This window comes from Aethina tumida, chromosome 1 (assembly GCF_024364675.1).
Source record: "Aethina tumida isolate Nest 87 chromosome 1, icAetTumi1.1, whole genome shotgun sequence".
Lineage (NCBI taxonomy): Eukaryota > Metazoa > Arthropoda > Insecta > Coleoptera > Nitidulidae > Aethina > Aethina tumida.
This window is the reverse complement of record NC_065435.1, coordinates 47,330,350-47,351,148: the sequence shown is the minus strand read 5'-3', so window position 1 is coordinate 47,351,148 and position 20,799 is coordinate 47,330,350. Positions and strand designations below refer to the sequence as shown.

The 20,799-nt window shown below is 29.8% G+C and overlaps 3 protein-coding genes and 1 long non-coding RNA gene across 12 annotated transcripts in view; 1 reads left to right on the top strand and 3 right to left on the bottom strand.

Moving 5' to 3' along the window:
* Window positions 1-7,016, bottom strand: part of LOC109599292 (heterogeneous nuclear ribonucleoprotein K) — an 81,824-nt gene extending 74,808 nt beyond the window's left edge. Inside the window, exon 1 of one of the 2 annotated variants that reach the window (XM_020015273.2) lies at window positions 6,926-7,016. The gene's annotated coding sequence lies outside the window, so the exon portion shown is untranslated. The remainder of the gene's footprint in view (window positions 1-6,925) is intronic. The other variant, XM_049964447.1, reaches the window with a different exon arrangement.
* Window positions 7,017-7,482: 466 nt separating this feature from the next.
* Window positions 7,483-10,502, top strand: LOC126264260 (uncharacterized). The gene is made up of 4 exons (XM_049961232.1): window positions 7,483-7,650; window positions 9,967-10,088; window positions 10,140-10,257; window positions 10,307-10,502. The coding sequence occupies exons 1-4, from the start codon at window positions 7,569-7,571 to the stop codon at window positions 10,489-10,491; spliced, it is 507 nt and encodes a 168-aa protein (XP_049817189.1). The 5' UTR covers window positions 7,483-7,568; the 3' UTR covers window positions 10,492-10,502.
* LOC109598770 (uncharacterized) lies at window positions 7,813-11,504 on the bottom strand. 8 transcript variants are annotated; one of them, XR_002191509.2, is made up of 5 exons: window positions 11,332-11,489; window positions 10,749-10,910; window positions 10,513-10,697; window positions 9,067-9,407; window positions 7,813-7,933 (listed from the first exon to the last, which is right to left on the bottom strand). XR_002191509.2 is itself a non-coding variant. In XM_049961236.1 (4 exons), the coding sequence occupies exons 1-4, from the start codon at window positions 11,409-11,411 to the stop codon at window positions 7,926-7,928; spliced, it is 435 nt and encodes a 144-aa protein (XP_049817193.1). In that variant the 5' UTR covers window positions 11,412-11,489; the 3' UTR covers window positions 7,813-7,925. The 8 variants fall into 8 exon arrangements, 4 of the variants coding, with proteins under 4 accessions (XP_049817193.1, XP_049817190.1, XP_049817191.1 ...); XR_007547021.1 differs by having other exon boundaries at window positions 9,180-9,407; XR_002191510.2 differs by lacking the exon at window positions 7,813-7,933 and adding an exon at window positions 7,940-8,319.
* A 5,437-nt stretch (window positions 11,505-16,941) lies between these two features.
* Window positions 16,942-17,703, bottom strand: LOC126264261 (uncharacterized). The gene is made up of 3 exons (XR_007547023.1): window positions 17,499-17,703; window positions 17,365-17,438; window positions 16,942-17,250 (listed from the first exon to the last, which is right to left on the bottom strand). It is a non-coding gene; the product is annotated as an uncharacterized LOC126264261 (long non-coding RNA).
* Window positions 17,704-20,799: the final 3,096 nt, after the last annotated feature.

Below are 20,799 nucleotides of genomic sequence, written 5' to 3'. Positions count from 1 at the left end.
AACTAACAAAAAAATGTTAAATAATCTCAATACGATTTTATTGTTAGAACAATTGTAAGCAGATAATGCAAAACAAATAAAATAAATATTTCTCAATGATTACGTATAGTCGATTAGCTAATGGTTCGAAGAAAAACAAGAAAGGATGTGTGTACTAGATAGACATTAGATTAGTGAATTTCGTATCGTTTTCTGGTTATTCACTTTACGAATATTCACCGGATGGCATTCGACCTTGTACAGTTCGATCATTATTACATCAAAGCATCTTGCTCAACTATAATGGGACAGGTGAGTATTAATATGGAAATATTTAGAACAGAATGTTGCTGATATAAATTAAAAATTAACAAGCGAATATTAATTAATACTACGTCATAGGATATTTTACGTATAAAATACTGGGTGTTCGGATACATTTGAACTATCTTGAAGGGGCATATTTCTGATACATAAGTGAATATGTTAATAAAAAATTGTAGCTTGGATAGTAGAAGGGCAAGGTGAAAATGGTACAAAATTTTGTACCATTTTGTGGATCGATTGGCCTGTCCGGATCTAAATTAAATTGAAAACTTGTGGAATTACATAAAGTATCAATTAAAATACAAGAAACCATTAAATTTAGTTATTTCAATTGTGGTTATTAGTTGTGGACAGGCGTTTATAATGAACAAAGGGTATCCAACAAAAAATTAACAATTTATAATAAATTTATATTATTTATTTATTTCTAAAATTTTAAAACACAATTTTCTATAAATTATTTAATAAATATATATTTTCTAGTAGAAATTACTTTGATTTAGGTACAAAATTAATAAGTGTAGAAAGAATTAGCAATAAATGATAAGGTGTGTTGTTTCTCTGGCCACTACTTAAGCTAATTAATATTTTTAATTTAAAGCAAAAACAAAGGCATCAAATGTAATATGTATAATTAATATAATAGGAAAATTACAGCATAATTAATTCAAAACATTATTTTCAGTAAAATTAAAAAAGCTGCTCTATAATTTTGATAATTAACAAATATTTGTGTATTAAATGATAATTAATAGCTTGCGGAATTATAAGTTTTTTATTACGATGTAATGTTATTAAATTAATTTAAAACATTGTTTTCGTAAAATTGTAAAAAAATTTTACAATATTGGTAATCAACATACACATTCGTATTAAATATTAATTAACAATATAGAGAATTAAATGTTGTTATTGCATTGTAGTGCTATTAAATTTCAATAAAACCTATTAGTACATTATAATCAATAATTCATTGCCATTTCCCTTAATAAACAATGGGATTCGTCAAATTTGCGAATTATGTATTTTCCAATAACAACAATAATATGATCGGATTAATCATAAAACGTAAACGTAAACGTAAATTATCGATTGAAGTGTATATATATACATATATATAAATCGAACCGTACATGGATTAAAATGGTGAATTCCGTATGGTCGCAAAACCATCCAATTTAGTTTGGAGAGCGGTTCGGACTGCGACAAATTCGCCGTCGACTCCTGACCGATCCGAAATGGGACGCGTGTTCCCGTCAATTATCAGGTGCTCCTCGGGACATTTTCGGGATGGATTTCATTGGGACCCACTTCGTAATCTGTTTATCGGCGGCTCATCGCTTGACGATGGTATCGCGTGTCGCGTCCACCGCCGGTTGCCAGGCGACGGCCGTCCATCACAATGGCCAAGGAATCGACGCACAATGTGCACGATTTTTAATTATAAAATTTTTCCAATGGACAATGTAATAATTAATTTAATTAATTTTAAACTAACGGTATTTTTTGTTATAAAGTTAAAAAGTCACATTATATATTTCCTAATTATTTGTTTAAAATTCACATTACTGGAATTAATTTTAAATTTGTTTCTCTTTGGAACATAACCAGAATTTTGTCCATATTGTCATTTATTATAAAACTAAATTGATCAAAACGCTCATACAAACAAAACTAAAATATATTTTCAAAAATAAATTAAATTAAATAAATAAGTTAATCAGTTCTCGTATTATTAAAAAATTTAGAGTTTATGGTCAAGAAGTTGCTATGAAAAAATGTGTCTGAGGTGAAATCTTCAAAAAAATTCGATAATTGGATATTTCAAATGTCAAAAAACAATCCAATATTATCGTCTGGTCTGGAGGAAATGGGACTTGCTGAAATTAGTTGGAGGACTTTGAAAAGATGGTGAATAGATGGGGCTTCGATTAATCCCAGACTTACAAGGAAAACTTTGTTTTCTACTAAAAATGTGAAGGCACAATTTTGGCTTGCTTAGGATAACATTCACTGCACCACATAACAGTGGAAACGACGAGTTAAAATTTAATATATAAAAAGTGAGGGTTCTGCTTATGTTAATCATCCTACAGGGACATGGTTTAATGTTTATGCTATGGGGATATTTCAGTTTTCTGACATATGCTTTCTTAGACTTCCATATATTGAAGAAATATCCAAAATTTTGACGGATTGGTTAAAAAACCAAAGCATTACCATAGGTTTCTATAGAGAAAACATCGGGGATCACTAATCCAAATTCAACATAAAAATTTAACACAAATTTAAATGACCTCATCACAGCAATACAAGAAGCTTAAAGGAATAGAGACGTGTCCCATATTCGAAAAATGGTTGAATCTATGACAGAGATGGGCCAAAAGAATAAAACAAAAATAATATTAATAATTAAAAATCCCTTTTTAAAACCAAAGTTGCTATATTTATGTCCCGCACAATTCAGAAAAATATACGTAAAGTTTTATAGAATAAGAATATAGTAGTTTTTGTAATATTGCATAAAACAACAATAATAAATTAATATTATTTTAATATTTAACATTAAATAAAAGAGTGAAATGGTTAAAATATTGAACATTTTAAAAAGTTGCTATAATAATGACCACCACTGTGTGTATATTATCCGCTAGATGAGACAAAAAATTCTACTTCCTTAATATTTTTATTGTTTTTAAATATTTTTACAAAATCAATTTTTGAATTAAATTTAAATTCAAGCAGTGACTCACAATTAAAAATATTTTAGATATTTAATTAACAAATAATTTTAATTTCAAATCACAATCGGTAAGTAAAAATGTGTTCAGATAAACTGGTAGTGTCCAATGTGCGATTTAAACTGGCCCCGCACGCGGCTTTTCCCCGGCCAATGTTCGTAAATATTTAATGCCCGCCGGGTTCATCATTTATTCACGAATCGAAATTATTGGTTAGGAGTCGAACCGTATTGACAACTCTTACGGAAACTTCGCCTTAATTCCCGCGCACCGTCCGTCTTTCTCTCGTCGGTTTGTCATTATTTTCCCGGTGGCGTAAAAATAGAACATAATAGATGTCACACGCAATTTTATACTTACTGGTCGCCATCCAAACCCCCCCGGGCTAATACAGACTATTAAGTTTATTACAATTTATACTATATTGGATATGAATATTTCCGATAAGCGTTTCAGGCAAATTGTATTTATGTAATTGATTTGGTTTTTATTCGTCATTTTTATCTAATTAGGGGAATATGAAATATACAAATGCGCTTTAATCGTAATCATCAATAATATTTTTAATAAAATTGAACCAATGTGATATTCGAGTTCTTTTGTTCATAAAGGAAAACCAATTTAATATCAATTAAATATGTTTTTAAATCTATATTAACAAAATATAACATAATAACGTTTGTAGTAAATATAAAAATATTTTTACAACACTAAATCACAGTTTTTCTTTCTGTAAACTCGTAAGTGAATGACAAAATTAATTGATCGAGCATGCCACATTTTACCTGCAGGTGTTGTAAGGATAAATTTTCTCACAATATTTATAAGTTGTTTCCCTCGTGTTCACATGCCACATTCTTTTACCACGACGATTAGGGGCACATATTGATGTTAATGATGATGTAAGAACAATATGTAATAAGTTTATTTTTTCCTATATTTGAGTTTATAAAATACATGTTACAATATAAAAAAATATTTTTAATATCGTGTATTATTATAATGTATATTGCATTATAATTATGTATTCGTGAAATTTGTAATATATTATTATATTAATGCGGTATTTAACATTAATCAAAGTTGATTAAACAGTAGCTTATAAACCTCAAACATGTTTTGCATACAGAATAATAAGTTATTTATGAGATTCGACATTTTGCAGCCATTTTAATTAAAAAAAAATTTTTAATCAAAACTTTTAATAGTCTCAATTAGTTATCGTTTAAAGTTGATCTTCAAGCTCTTAGATTACATAGACAGTTCTAAAACATTAAAACAAGCAAAAGATATTTGATATATATTGAGCTGATTTAAGTATTAAAAGCACTCTTACAACTTAATTTACCCCCTTGGTTATCGATTCCGAATAAAACAGGGTAAATTGTTCTATAACCATAACATTTGATTGACGGCTGTTTGTTTTCTTATTTCTGTTCGAGTTGTGTAATTATTTACACAAACATTCTAATTGTACTGGAACAAAAAGTGTTGTGAGTTGTGCCATTTTTATTGTGGTTTCCCCGAACCTAATTCCAATTTTATAAATTATTCAGGGTTTTAATTAATTTGACGAATATATCGAAGGCAACGTAGTAATCACTTAGTAAATGCTCGACAAAAGAAAATTTGTTAGAAGTAAAATTTTATGTATATTAAAATTTCAACTCCATATTATGACACTATGAGAAAATTGAACATAGTATTACTAATACACAAACATAATTTTACATTTTCTTATTTATTTAAACATTTGTTTTCGATAAAATGCTCAAAACACAACAATTAATTTTCTAATTGATTGTTGTTGATTTAACTTTTATTTTAATTTTCTCGGCAGATATATTTCAAGTGAAACCACCAGTTAGTTATAGTTTTGCGAAAAAAATTAAAACTATACAATAAATCATATTGCAGATATAAAATTAATAAAGTAAAATTATACTTAGCTGCAAAATTTGTAAAACAATTATCGGCAGTTAAATAGTTTTTCGTATATATGTTCCAAAAGTTTATTAACATATTTCACACGACAATAATATCTTATGTTAAAAATTGGCTAGTGATAAAGATATAAAATATTCAGTGTGGTCCATTTGAGATCGGGACACTTTTATAAAATTTGTATTTTTTTCCGATTTTAACAAATTTTTTTCAATTGTAAAACATGAAAATATGTACTTATAGACAAAATTTTACGTTTTTTCACCCAAAACTAAAACCTACAGGGACACTTTTTGTGTATGAAAATTAAAAAAAATTATAGTAGCAAATTTTTTATAGAAAACTACACTACTGGATTATGCTCTAAAATGGGTTTATATCAAGTTTCATAAAAAATTATGCATATTCATATTTTTGTGGAAAAATTCAAAATCATATTCTTTTTGTAAATTTATTTTTTAATCATGTAGGCTATGGAATAAACTGTCAAAAATAGTGAACTACTAACTATTGGAATATTATACTAATAATACTATACTTACACTAATACTCTTAATACCAAAATTTTATTTACTACCACCAATTCAGTGTCCAATTCAATTCATTTATTATAATTATCTATCACGAACTTTTGAAAAATTTGAAATTTGTGGGTATTATTATAAGTATAGTATTAATAGTACATTTCAATATTCTTGAAAAATAAGATAATTTGTGCTATTTTTGACAGTTTATTCTAAGGTCTAGTTGATAAAAAAACTAATTAATAAAAGAACTATGAATATGTGTAATTTTTTTATGAAATTTAGTATATACCATTTCAGGAGATGCTTAATTCGGTGGTGTAGTTAGATTTTCTATAAAAAAATTGCTAGTATGACTTCTTCAATATTCATACTTATAAGATTATACTGTAGGTTTTGGTTTGGGCCAAAAAACGGGACATTTTATCTATAAGTGTATATTGTCAGTTTTAAAATTGAAAAAAACATTGTTGAAATCAGACCACAAACACAAATTTTATGAGGAGTTCTTCTTTCAAATGGGCTATACTGTAGTTCGAATTGTACGCAATAATATTTTCAAAAAATATTGTAACATGTCGTGGAAACTTGTATATTTAATTTACGTTACAAATTCAAGGAGATTAACAAACTTAACTTATTGCATATTGTTAACAAATCATACTCATCACTCGTTCTAGTGAGATAAAACTAAGAACACTGACGCGCATAATAATAATTTAGAAAATAAAATAATAGCTTATTATAGTCAAAAAGTGGTGCAAGAAATTGAATAATTTAGCGTTTTATTTAAATAAATTTTAGGCGGGAAAGGAGATGCAATTTGTATTGACAAATGTGGCGCTGCAATGCACGTGTAAATAATAAATGAAACTTCCAGGAAAACCCAATAAAACGACCACTTAAATTGTAGATAATAATATAAAATATGTTGCATGTTGTACAGAAGTTCAAATATATCGATTATTAAAACTTCTAATATAGAGCAAATTGAAGCGTATTGTAATATTTTATGTGGTTTCTGGGTAGCATTATTGTAGCAAACGTGTTGCTAGGAAACGACGAATTAAATAAAAATAATCTAAATGACAGCCGATTGGTTTTCGATTGCATGCGATGCCCAGTTTAATACAACAGACAACGCTATAGCACACAAAACGGGTGCTTTGAGGTTAAATTACTAAAACTATAAAACTTATTGAGAAAATGTGGCGAAAAAATTCGCATTTTATTTACGCATTTATAGAGTCCTTTGGGGATTGCGTGTTTCTTTAATTTCATAATAATCGAGCTTGTTAATATTTATGTTTGAATTATAAATCGCCGGCGTTACGGAAACACGACGCCGGCGGGACATTTTTTAAATTTAACATTTCGATATTCTAGTTCTTAAGATGCAATGTCACTTACCTTATTCTCGTATACAATCACAGAATTAAAATGCAAAAACACAAAAATCTTATACAATGGCGTCAGACGTTGGTGAATAATATATCGTTGTTGATAAAGCGCATACCCTCAAAACACGCATGCCCTTCATCGCTGGTTATTCATCCTAGAGACATCTAGTGGCCGGAGGACACACTGGTGGTGTACCGGTGCAGTATCTAAAAGGAAATTATAATTGGTAAAATTCGTATACATTTAAAACACGCCATATACAAGTGCATGTGCCCTGGTAACATTGTTTCCACGTATAAAATATAATTAATAATATAAGAAATTAATTTGCTTAACAATCTATTGTGTGTGGCTAAGTCTAATTAAAATAATTAAATTGTGAGGGTTAAATTAATGTAGTTTTTTGTTCTTTCAATTTAATAAATTTTGCATTTTACAAGATTTTGATTAAATCCTACAACATTTTTGCATAAACATTTGCTTGATTTTATGAGTGAAAATAATCGACCGTTGAATTCTCAGACACCCCGTATATTACTGAATTATAGATATTGAGGGTGGGGGGTATATGGCACCACCTGTGTGTACTTATAGTAACTAAATAAAAGGATTAAACATTTCTTTACTTCGACTACCAAGAGATTTTCTGAAAATGAATATTCCACAGGGGGAAAGTTCTACAACAAATTCACTCATCCGCATAAAAAAAGAAGCCGATGCAAAATTACAGCTGGGTAAGTCGTTGCTTACAATGTTTTCCATAAATGATAATGACTTGAAGTTGCTTAATTACAGAAGTTCAAGCTCACATTTTTGGGCTCCAGCATTTAGTTTTTGGAAAATTAAAAATCTCAATTTACCCCAAAAATAAAATAGAATTTTATATTAAAACAAAATTATATTTAATACATTTTTATTACAATATAATAATAAAATATAAAATTACATAATATTACCAAATTATTCATCTTGTTGATCATTTCTTTCTTAGAGCAGTAAATAAATAAAGTCAAGTCTCTGGAAGAGAAGAATTTGTTCAAATATAGTATTTCAAATTGAAACTAAGTAAAATACACTGTGTGGATAATTTGAATTATTTCAAAAATCACAAATTATCAAAAATAAGTTTAAATAAACAATGTAATATCCCGCATAAATTAAACAAAATTGCATCAACAGGAGAACCATTAGACCATCATCAAATTTCAATCACTACTTGATTGCTTCTTACCTAAGAGCATTAGCAAGCTACTCTAAACTTTGAGACTGGTCGTTTCGATTGTAAATAAGTCTTTGAAGATCATTCCATATGTGTCAAATTGGATTGCAATATGGTAGAGTCCACTGCATCTAACTAAGGTCATGATTTTGTAACGCCTAATTTATAAGTGTCGCACGGTCGTCTATAAAAATGAAATCTGGTTCAAATCTTGAGCAAATCAACAATAATTGATTGAATAAACAAGATTACTTAATTTAATTTATTCTCGTTTTAATAACTCATAATGTATATAAAGAAATTCCACCTGACACTGTCTGTGAACAAGAAATCCATTTGGCTGGCTACAATCTCTAGACGGTGATCATTGGCTTATGCTCTATGGGCAACCCTATGCTATTAGTTTAACAGAGGCTGCAGAAAACATTTACTGGCTTTAACATCTTCATGGTTGTTTAACAGTGGTCGACTTACAGTGATTCTAACGTATGCACCAAGCTTGGATGTACGAGTAGTGTTATTTTAATCAGAAAATATATGTCATTGCCAGATGATTTTATGATGTTAAAACAACAGATGAATTAAGATTGAACGAAATAAAATTCAAATTCGCAAAACGCGTTTATTGTAAATAAAAATGTTAGAATGTTAGAAAAGTGTTCATTTGATGACTGAAATATATAAAATGAAAAATAAATTGAAAATATTTTCAAATCTATTTATCTAGGAAATTCAAATTATCCACTTCAAAAGACAATACAATATGATCGTATCAAATCTCACCATATATTAATAATAAATATTTAATTTCCGTCTAAGAATATTTCCCAAAGAATGGTAGAATGGTATTTTTTGAAGTAAATATCAGTAAGTAAATTAATTCTTGGTGTGGATAAAGAAATCCGAGATTATACACTTAGGTGTTACTTACACGGTCAATATTACTGAAGCAATATGCTGTAAATTTCGGAAATCCCTAATGTGACTCGTAATATTCATCAGTAATATCATTTGAAACAGTCACATCAACAAAGATTGATCTACCTGATATATTTGTTCTCTCATCTCAAAATGAATTTCGTCTCTTCTTTAAATTCTTCAGTTTCCTTGTCTTATATCTATTTGCACTTGTACTTATCAATGTCCATTTCAAGCAATATATGTAATGTAGTGTAGTCAACCACGTTTTGAGAATCTATGACGTTCTATTGCACAAGGAATCTGCCCATACACGTGAAAATGATATTGACGGCGCCTTAGTTTGACGGGTTTCTATAAAAATTAGAATGTTTTAATTTTCTTCATAATTATTGGTGTTAATATATTACTCAGGATATCAATAGAGTATATAAATCATCTGTATATTGACATAATATTGACTGTGTAAGGCCTACCTCAAATTGGAGGCAAATTAGAAAGCACAAAAACTATTTATTATAACTATAATCACAAATTAATATAGTAATAATAAATAATTGTATATCTTCCTGTACAATTCTTGGAGTTTGTTTATCAAGAGAACAGTACAGCAACGTCAATGACGTCTTTTTTGGGTTTTACATCATTAAATAAAAATGATATTGTTCAATGTGCGCTGACGACGGTACAAACTAGATAGTTTGTACTATTTTCTGGATGAACAGGCCCTACTGCACAATTCCTCCTTTATAGTAAGACACCTGTGATAGAAAAGTTATTATTATATTAAAATATTTACTATAAGTATAAACATATTAAAATATCCTCTATAACAATGAAAAAATAATTTAAGTCCTTTAAACAATTTTCTATTTCTTAATTAATTACATTTATTGGTTCTTATATTTTTCAGCGCAAGTTAGAGAAACGCAAACACTGAAGCTATATCTTGAGCGAAAAGCTAAGAAACACGCTCTAATTTTGGAGAAATTTCAACTACTGGAGGATATATCATATTATAAGCAAATTGCACATGTATCTTGTAATAGATTTTGAATGTTTATATATTGAGTAATATATTTTCAGGACTTGCACACAAAAGAAATAATTAAAACCAAAAATTTTTTAAAAAATGAACTAGAATATGGAAAACTGAAATTTCAAATTGACCAAGGTCTAAAGCGTCTTAACAAACTCAGGCAAGGTACCTAAATACTTCCTTTTAAGATACTATTACATTATTCTTGTTTCAGTAAAAATTATATCAGTTGAAGAAAATAAATTGATAGATAAAGAAAATGAAGAAAGAGAGAAAGTCCAAGAACTACAACAACAGAAAACACGTTTAGAAGAAACTTACAAAAAGAATAAAGAAATTATAGAAGAGTTATTGAATGAACTAAAATTAATTTTAAACATTCATGAAAAATCCATTTAAAACTGTAGAACAAACTATTACCTTGTGATAATTTCTGTTCCAACACCAAATGTGTTTTTAATTTATGAGAGTAAATATTTAGATCCTTCATCAAACTATTGTTCTTTTGCTTCATTTGTTCTATTTCTTCTTTTAAAAATGAATTATGTTGGGCGAGTTTATTCACTTTGGCCAAAAGTATCTTGTCTCCCCTCTCTGTAACTTTGCTGCAAAAATCCTTTTTTATTGCAATTTCTTTAAATACTGTAAAAAATTACCATTCATTTCTGTGTGAATTTATATTGGATTTTTTATTTTCTATGTTCTTTAAAAGGTCTTCCAAGCTCTTTAATTGGATGGCCAGTTCTCTTTCGATTACATTGTAAACGTAACTTTCTTCAATAAACTTTTCTAATCCTACACTTTTGATGTAGTCCACACTGAAAATTAGAAAATGGATTAGTTTTGAATTTAAATTTGATAAATGAAATTAAAATAAATAAACAACATTATATTAGAGCAGCACCTTTCATTGAGTTGCGAATCCCATTAGTCACATAAACAACAATACTTACTCATATTGGAATTGATTAAACAATTAAGATTTTCATGTCTTTGATGATAAAACAGCACAATCAGGCCGGGACAGGTGCAATATGACCAGAAACCACATAATTGCACAAGTCACGACCTAATTGAACCGTCACAATTCAATAAAACTTATTCAACATATCAGGGCGTATTGAAGACGCATAACCGACAAAACCACCTATGATAATGTAGGTGTTAAAAAGGAAGACGAGAAAGATCCGTTATCAAGAATTTCAACAAAGAACACACCAGGGCATTGACTTTCCATACCTGACAATCGAAATTAATTCGTCCGACATTCGTATGATATTTTGGATCGGATCATTGCCTGTTTCACCTGCGTCCACCATTTTTCATCTTGCAAGCCACAGTTGTTGGTGGCCACACTTATGTATTTATTTCACACGTTTGGATCGGTACGTTGGGATCTGCAAGTTTCAAAAAAAGCCGTTGTTATGACGATGGATTGTGCGCATGCTCAGTTCAATGTTAAGCGGAGAAGAAATTGTGAATAGTGATTTAAGTGGTTACGACTATCAAAAACAAGGTGGCGCTGGGACATCAAGCGAAATGTTTTTAATGGAATTTTTGAATTTTTATTTAAGATTTCATTTTATTTTAATATTATTTAAATCTTTTACAATTTAATCGTTGTCGACTTTAGTATTTTTAGTTAAAATTGTATGTTGCATACACAAATATCTGTTAATTAATACATTATTTTTTTCAAATAAATATTGCTTGTTGGGATTAATTTTAGAACTATTTAATATTTTACTTCTGTAATTAATTAATTAATACAATTAGATTGAATCATATTTGGTTATTTTTTATATGTAAAAATGGTTTTATGTTTAAAAATAAAATTAAATTACGAAATAAAGATCATACACATTGTAAACACTCACACAGCCTGTTACAATGATATTAATCCTCGATATTAATTTTACAACATTGTTTCGCACCAAACCACCCGTTTGTTTCTGGCAACGAGGTGGATAATGCTTTCCAGTAAATTCATGCTTGTAACGTATAGCAAATGTTTAACTGTGTAGGCATACGTTACACACTTCTGCAATTTGACTTTCGCTATGTTCGGCATTCTCGGATTTTAGGTCTTTTGATGGTGGAATTAGACGGATGTACAGCGGGTGTGGTTAGGCAATTTTGTCAAACTGTCACCACTATGTTCACGACATTCATTATCGTTCCTCTTGTCTTTGCTTGTCTCCAGGATGCGGCTTGCAGGGAATCTGTGTCAGCTGCGATAAAACTGCAGGGTTATTTTTCAACCGTTGGACGGCGAATTTAACACGGATGTGCAGCTTCAAACTTTTCAAGCTAAATCAACCGATTTCTATTATTGGCAGAGTTTTAAGTATGTAATACCTTTCTCAAACATTAAATATAAATTGGTGCAACGTTAAGTCAACGATTTTTGTTAATCGCCTTTTATCTGGGGTGAATAAACTTCTTAAAAATACCCTTCACTGTTTTTACTCTCATCAGTTTAACAGGGTTCTTTAGAAAATACATTAAATAAGTGATAATTGGCTACGTCATTATTTGAGGATGCACCTCCAATTATTTGATATTGACTCGACGAAACTTTGAAAATAATTCAATGTTTTAACCATTCGAAACAGTGCACTTAATATCGTAACGTGAACTTGTCGTCAGTCGACGATGGCTCGGGGAATCCCCCTCTTAGTTGAACGGGTTCAGTGGGTCTCACGGGTCACTTTTTGACCCAATAGTGAGCATATAACTTTAGAGGTGTGTACTGTGAGAATAAGTAATATGGATGTATATTGGGGAGTTTTGTGAAAGAACACTAATATAAAAATATATTTGTGTGAATAAATATATACAATGTAGAATTGAGGGGTTCCCAAATGCAGCTCAGTTCTACTGTATCCTCCGAAATCACAACTTTCAAGACAAAACCAAGACATTTGCTCCTTTTTTGAAATGAATAATGTGAATTTTATAGATTAAATAAATTTAAAAATATTTTCAATATGTTTTATTTTAACCTGTAATGTTAAAAAGAATTTTGAGTATGTTAAGGGGAATGGAATCTGTTCATAAAGTTAAAGGAAACCGACTGATTGGAAAAATGTTTCCGTTAATTACAATTTTTTTTTTAAAACTTGAATTAATTTTATTTTCTACATACAAAGTACGTGGTGTAAAATTACCAGGACAAATTAATAATCTGCATACATATATGGCTCGTGTCAGTCTCTGGTCAACAAGCTCCAAGGCTGTGGAACATGTTGAACAATACATTTTAAACATGACCATCATTTATGAACGGTTACCAGTTATCCTGAATTGCCAGAAAAAAACACGTCAACCGGATGTTTGTCCTGAAATATAACAATATTGGGGTCCGCGTAATCCATTTTTCATAATGACAATCTCCCGAAAAAACCGGGTTAGTGCAGATTTGATGGGTTTCAATAGAATATCCAACAAAACATTTACGAGGACCTCTGCCGCAGTAAAAACATGTCTCATAACTTATATTAAATGGCTTTCTGAGAGCTGGTGATCCTCACTGACAAATTTATTAAAATGCAACCAAGAAAAAAAACGGATCATAAAAGGTGAGGATCCCGTGAACATGTGTCACAGATGTCGAATTTTTAAGTTTTTCTTTTTATTTCAACCGCTTTTCGAAACAATTGGGGTATTATTGTATCAAATCGGCTTTACATTGTATTGAATTGGACATTCATTTCATTTTGTGATATATTTCACCTTTATTCATACATATTTAGAAGTCGATACTCGACAAAATAACCGAATGTGCAAGCAGATAACTGAAATAAACGTTTCCAAACTACTTAATACTTGCCGGTCTTAATACTTTTATTGTCATATGGAATTGACAATATAATAATGTCCTTTGATCACCCGCCGTGATTTGACTTGTGGCGGTGTTTAATTTACATAAATCCATTTAATTAATATAGGATACACTTTAATAACAAAATCAATTTTTCATTTATATTCTAATATACGTTTTAATTAATTCCGACAAAGAATCTATTGTGCAAGTCACGATGAATTTAAAAATGCCATTTCGCATGTTCTATGAATAATACATTATAACAAAAAACGAATCGTTTCCTGGAGCAAAATTAATCATTTAATAAAGTAATATACGTCTAAATTTGCAAAAATAGAATGGGAATGTTCATAATAAAATGACGTTTCGTATTCAAATATAATAAAAGAACTTTATTTATGCTACTGCTAAAGTAAAAGCACCGACGTGAATGTATGTAGTTTGTAATTATGTGTGTTTCGACGACAGAAAATTACATTGCTATTCATGAAATCCATGTCATTGACTTTTGTTTTTAAATTTAATATGATTTTTTCCTGAAAACTCATAAAGGAAGTACGTGAGAACATGTTTACTAGATGGAAAATGTTGAATGATTATGTACATTTCCGAACTCTCAAAAATTGATTGATGATTCATAGTAAATTCCCTTGTTGATCAAAAATGCTTAATAGATGTTATGCAAATTTCGTAATATGAATTCACAAGACTTTTACTTTAGTAACAAAGTTTAAAAATTTCAATATTTAAATATACTTTTAAAGTGGATAATTTGAATTTCTTGGATTATATAGATTTAAAAATATATTCAATATGTTTTATTTTAATCAATAATGCCTAGTTTGACGATAATTCTACACGGTTAATATATTAAATTTATTTTTCTTTCAGAACGTATCAAGATATTTTTATAAAATTTGGAACACGAGTACCTATTGAAATAAGAAATAATTAAAATTGACATCAATCGTCAATTGTCAGTGTTTTGTTTTGTTTCTTCATATCTTTGAGATATCTTAAACAACCATGTATTTAGTTTTTGTCACAATTTGTTTTATTCAGTAATTTATACTAAACGTTTAACATGCCTAGAGTACGAAGAAGAAATAATTTTAGCCAATTAAGTGAGTTTGATAGAGGTAGAATAGTGGGTCTGTCTGAAGCAGGAATTTCGTTTCGAGAAACAGCGTTGGAACAGAATTGTGAGTATTGTAATACAATGTTCACAGTCATGGACTGAAGTGGGCAGAAGAGGTAGGGATTCTGGAAGACCCAGAGCTACCACAGAGTCACAAGACCGGCGTTTTAGATTATAGGGACAGGATGAGTTCAATGCGGGTGATTCCTGATGATTTTTTTACCGATGAAGGTAAATCAATTGATATTCAATCCATTTACCTCTGTATAACATCTTTTGGTGTATGCATTTATAGCTCATTTTAGGACTTACCTTTAACACCAAACCATAGGCGCCAACGTAGTGACTGGTGTATGGAACATCAACAGTGGGATGAAGAATTAAAACACATTGTGTTTAGTGATTAATCACGCTTTTGTTTGGGCATGCACGATGATCATGCGTTAGTAAGACGCCGACGTGGAGAAAGACGTTATCCTCGCTTTGCTGTGGATAGTCATGCTCACAACACAATGGATGTAATGGTATGGGGTGCTATTGCTATTACAGGTCATCTTTAGTTTTCATTAGTGGCAATTTGTCGTTCCAGCGATATGTGGATGAGCCTTATTTTCTTCCCAACATAAGAAGAGATCTCAGACTAATTTTTCAGCAAGATAATGTCCGTCCACATGTTACCAGGAAAACATTAAACTTCCTAGAAGGCTCCCATGTAAATTTTCGGCCTTGACCACCCGGATCTTCAGACGTTTCCCCAATCGAACATGTGTGGGATATGATGGGGCGACGCTTAATGAATTTATAACGCCCTCTACGGACTCTAAATGATTCAGTTCGTCTGGGATGACATACGATAAGAAAATGTCGATAATCTCATTAGATCGATGCCATGACTCGTCATTCTTCTGACAATTTATGCTTTAAGATTTTTGTTTATTTTGATTTTTATTGCGAGGGAGGGTGGAAGTTGTGTGTAGAGCAAAGGGGATCGATCAGATAGAAATGTGGCAGTTAATATTCGGTTGTTTGTTGTTAATTTTAATTAATTTTGTTTATCTTTGGGAAATTACCAAAGAATTTGATGATGTATTCAAATTATCCACTTGCGGGCAGTATATATTTGAATGAATATTGGATGAATTGAATTTTATTTAAACTCTTCTTCTTATGGGCTAATTAATTTTAATTTATATATTAACTGTATGTATTTTATTAATATAAAATATGTATTTCAATAAATACTTTTATTTATTTTTTTTGCTAATAATTAATGATAACATAAAATGCTGAATGATTAATAATGCATGTGCTTACAAAAACATTCTATACTTATAAATAATTTAATTAAAAATATAAAATATCTGCATCATCTTCCAAATTATGGATGAACACAATCATGAAAATCCACTGTTACTCGAATGACTGGAATGCATATGTTACTAATTTACGTACATGTGCATGCTTCATTAATATCAACTATTAAATTGTGTATAACAACATATAATTTAAATAACACCACTCCATTAAATAAGTAAACAAATTGTTGTTGTGAAACGTGGAGTTCTATTATGGAGTATAAATTGACAACGTTTTGTAACTAATGAATTTATTGTTTGTCAATTTTTCAATATAAATAAATTTATCATTCATTAAAAATAAACTTTTGAATTTTACTAAACCCTTTAAACTCGCAATTTATAACAATAAATATTTGCGTGGCTTCGTTCCAAAAATAACGGTATTAATAATTTATCAATTAGTCGGATTTCTTTGCTCCAATATTGGATTAAATGTTAAATTTGAATTTAGCACGTGTCGAAGTCATATTTTAAAAATTTCTCTTCATTTTTATTTCAAAAGTACAGATTACACTTACCTCTCAAAATGAATATTTTAAAATTAAAAGGCATCTCTCCGTGTATGAAGTGGAAGTAAAACTTTCCAGTTCGAATTCCGTTTGCCCATCTGTTTACTTTAAATTTAAGATTATAAAAGTTACATTACATTTTCTCAACATATCCTGAATACGAAATGAAAATATTCAATTGACTTTATAATTCTTGGGAAACTTGAGAATCAATCAAAAGCCGAAGTTAAAAAATGAAAACTTCTCGATCTGCGTTTATGTCCGAGCGAAACTTGGCGTGGTGTTCTAAAATGAACGTTGACGTTCGGAGATTATTAATTGTTGAATCTGGAACGTTAAATAATTGTGTTGTATTGTCATCGAGTGGAATTCATATAATAAATATCTGGACTGAACGGCATTTCGACATTTCGCTTTGTACGTCAACACCAATTTACTTACGAGAAAAGTTAATTCGGCGACATAACTTGATGAATGATGTTCAATTCTGGGTATTTCCTCTGGCAGGTCGACTCCTGAAGAATAGAAGTAAGACTATTGAATTTATTTCCTTTTATATCAAATGATGTAAGTACCCTCGAGCGACTAAAAATATAACGGAAGATAAATTGTTTTTGCTGTCTTGTTTCTGATTACGATGCAATAATCTCGAATTATCAACGTAGACGGGCGGTTTTGCGGTTCGACTTTTGGGGCGGGGGTACATCAGCTAAATAAATTTAAAACTTTTTTTTTTCCTTTCAAGTACATCACGGACGCGTAAATTATTGAAAACAAATAATTTTCAAAAGTCGTTTTGAAATGAACAAAAATATGTTTATGACAGGGACCGTAATGACAAAAAGGGACCAATTTAGCAAAGTGCCACCTGACGGACAGCCCGGCAAGTTGTGATTTTCCCCCCTAAAGTGTATAAACTTGAGTTATTTTCCGAGACAACCGTTCTATATAAAGTGACTTTTTGTAATGCGACCTCAACTTTCAGGATAATAAATGATGTGTCAACCGACTAACACCGATAATAACGATTCGTCCAACCCAAGGAATTTTCTTCGTGAACGTAATGTACTGCCCTAGCGGCTGATCACGTGCAGGTCTGTGGACAGAGATAAAAAACAGAAAGAATTGCATATTTAAATGGAAATATTTTCGCCCGCTTCCTCCGATAAAAACGACACGGTAATTCGTGGCGGAAAATTGTTTATTCAATCACTGTCTGATTTATATGCACGGTCTTAATCTAAGCGATAAGGTGATGAAAATTATAGATAAGAACTGGAGACATTTTTTTAATAAATTGGATCTATTCGTTTGATGACTTTATACAGTTTAATTAGATATTGACAGATATACAATTTTGGGCACCTAAAATGTCGGAGTCTGCACAATTTAGGAAATATTTGTGTATATTATATGACTCTTTTTTTGTAAAGACGTGCACCAAAAAAAAATCTCAAAGAGATGTCGCAGACGTAGAGGTTAGTTTTCTTTTTAGTAGGGAAACCTCAAACGGATGAAAAAAGGTTTCTGAAACGCCAAGGTGAGTTTCATAAAGTTATACACAAGCTTGTTTCTATATACTGCAAAAAATGTTTGTGTAAACCTACCTGCCTTTATTACAGAAATGTTCGTTAAACAAGAACTTCAATTAGATGAAAGTGTTAATTGTAGAAATTTTCGTGCAAAAGGCAGATTAAATGTGTCACCATTTCAGTATTTTTTTCATCAATTAACAATTTTAATATGTTAAGGGTTAGAAAATGTTATGATGGAAGGAAAAATAAAGAATATTTAACTTTACTGCAAAATTGTTGTGTTTCATCAATAAAAATTTCCATTTTTTGTTTAATTTTGGTCAACCAGGGCTTGTAATTAAAAATATGGAACTTGGAAAAATGAATATGTTTTTTGTGTTCAGCACACCCGAATTAGCTTAAAATATACAGAAATGTCCCATATTTTTTATGGTTATTTTTTCTTTAATGATGATGATTAATTAATTGACCAACAAATAATATAATAATCTTATTGTTACAGAATCAGGATCAGTGACCAGTTTCAATAAAAAAGAATGATCTCTCAACATGATTCTTTCAAATGTATTGAAACTGAAAATAGGTACAATCTTACAGACGTGTAACCAATAAAAACATGGTGAAAATATAAATAAATAATTGATAACAGTATGACTCCTTTACCCAATCTTTGGAGTTCTTTGGAGTATTAATGTGTGTGAAGTGCCATTCACATCCTTTAGACGTAAGGAAGTTCACGCTGCCCCCTTCATGTTCTTCAGACTCTTTATTCTTTAAGATCACGTCAGACTCTTTGACCATGAAGACCACATACCTGCCTTCACATTTTTCAGTCCCTGAATCTACTGTGTCTGAGATCTTCCAAGTTCACATCACCACCTCCATAATTCCAATTCAAATTTTCTTCTTTTCATTTTTCAAACGTATGCTCATTATTTTCAATTGTATGTCGAAATTTAATTCTTCAGACTTCAGACAGATTTTATTAACATCAATTTGAAATGGAATTGTTCTTATAAAATTAAGGGAATTTTTGGAAAAAAAATAGATGAAATAAATAATGTTGAATTATTTATTATTATATTTATTAAGACATATTTTAATAGGACCCTATAAAATATAAATAACAAATAATAAATTGAGAAAGTGAATAATATTTATGTTTACCTTTATATTGAATTTCCAAGCCACAGAGTTTCGTCAGATAATATGTTACATACGTAAAATATCTGCCGGTTATAATATATATTTTCTACGTGTTTTCAGTCCATATATTCAAGTTACTTTTAAGAGTGACATATACCCATTCTTAGTCAATGTCAAGGTCTAGTATTTCGAGAAGCAGTTTTCATTATTTTTGACGAGGAATTTTGTACATTTTACACTATGCACGGCTGTGTATTATTTAAAAATGAAACGTAATAAAATAAATGAAACATATACCGTATAGACTATATGGTGCACTACATCTAAGATATGACATAAAATTCTCGTGCTCTACGATATCGTAAAATTTATAGTTCGATTTTCCATAATAAATGACGAGTTTCAACTGGTGAGATGAATTTTATCATAAAATAAAATCAAATAGTGAAATCATTTTTCTATAATTCTTGGCACTGCCCGATATATCATATTATATTTATTAAATTGAATGTGCGTTTATATTTTTATTACATTTTAATGAAAATTTCTAGCGTGTTACATTCGTCCGCTTAATTTATTCCAGAAAATTTATTTATTCAGAAAATTTAATTATTACACATATGAAAACCATGTTCGCCACAAAAATTGAATACGTCGTTTTCAACAAATTAATTAGAAAAACGAAATTGCAACGGCAACGACATAATTGGCGATTCCCGGTGAGCTGATCAAATTTACATTTATAAATTGGATAATATGTCGGAAAATCATGTTGGCCTGCTACGCATTTTTAATCGCGTAACTTGTGAAATTTACATAGTACATCACACAAAATGTGATCCGCACATAAAGTCTGATTAATGTAAACAAATAATTTATGATATTAATGGTCAATTACGGTCCCAACGCCATGTACAAAATTTAATTTTGTTCGTAATACTGTTTATAATATGCGAAATAGTTATTTCAAATAAAATAGATTTAATTTTACTTGTCACATTTTCTATTAATCTGAATATGGCGCAGGAAAATATTTTAATAAATTTTATTTTTGTTTATCATCTATTTACTCTTGACACACACCAATTACTGTATATTAAATTATTTTATTAAATATTATTTAACTTTTAATTATACTGCATACTTCCCGAAATGGATAACTTTAATTTAAAAAAATCAGAATACCAATTTGCGA

Coding starts and splice junctions, on each gene's coding strand:
- LOC109598770 (XM_049961233.1), bottom strand. CDS start 11,411: ATGGTGGACGCAGGTGAAACAGGCAATGATCCGATCCAAAATATCATA. Junction 10,698..10,748: donor AATTCACACAGAAATGAATG/GTAATTTTTTAC, acceptor GGATTTTTGCAG/CAAAGTTACAGAGAGGGGAG. Junction 9,408..10,512: donor GGAACAGAAATTATCACAAG/GTAATAGTTTGT, acceptor TAATTTTTATAG/AAACCCGTCAAACTAAGGCG.
- LOC126264260 (XM_049961232.1), top strand. CDS start 7,569: ATGAATATTCCACAGGGGGAAAGTTCTACAACAAATTCACTCATCCGC. Junction 7,651..9,966: donor CGATGCAAAATTACAGCTGG/GTAAGTCGTTGC, acceptor TATATTTTTCAG/CGCAAGTTAGAGAAACGCAA. Junction 10,089..10,139: donor ATTATAAGCAAATTGCACAT/GTATCTTGTAAT, acceptor ATATATTTTCAG/GACTTGCACACAAAAGAAAT.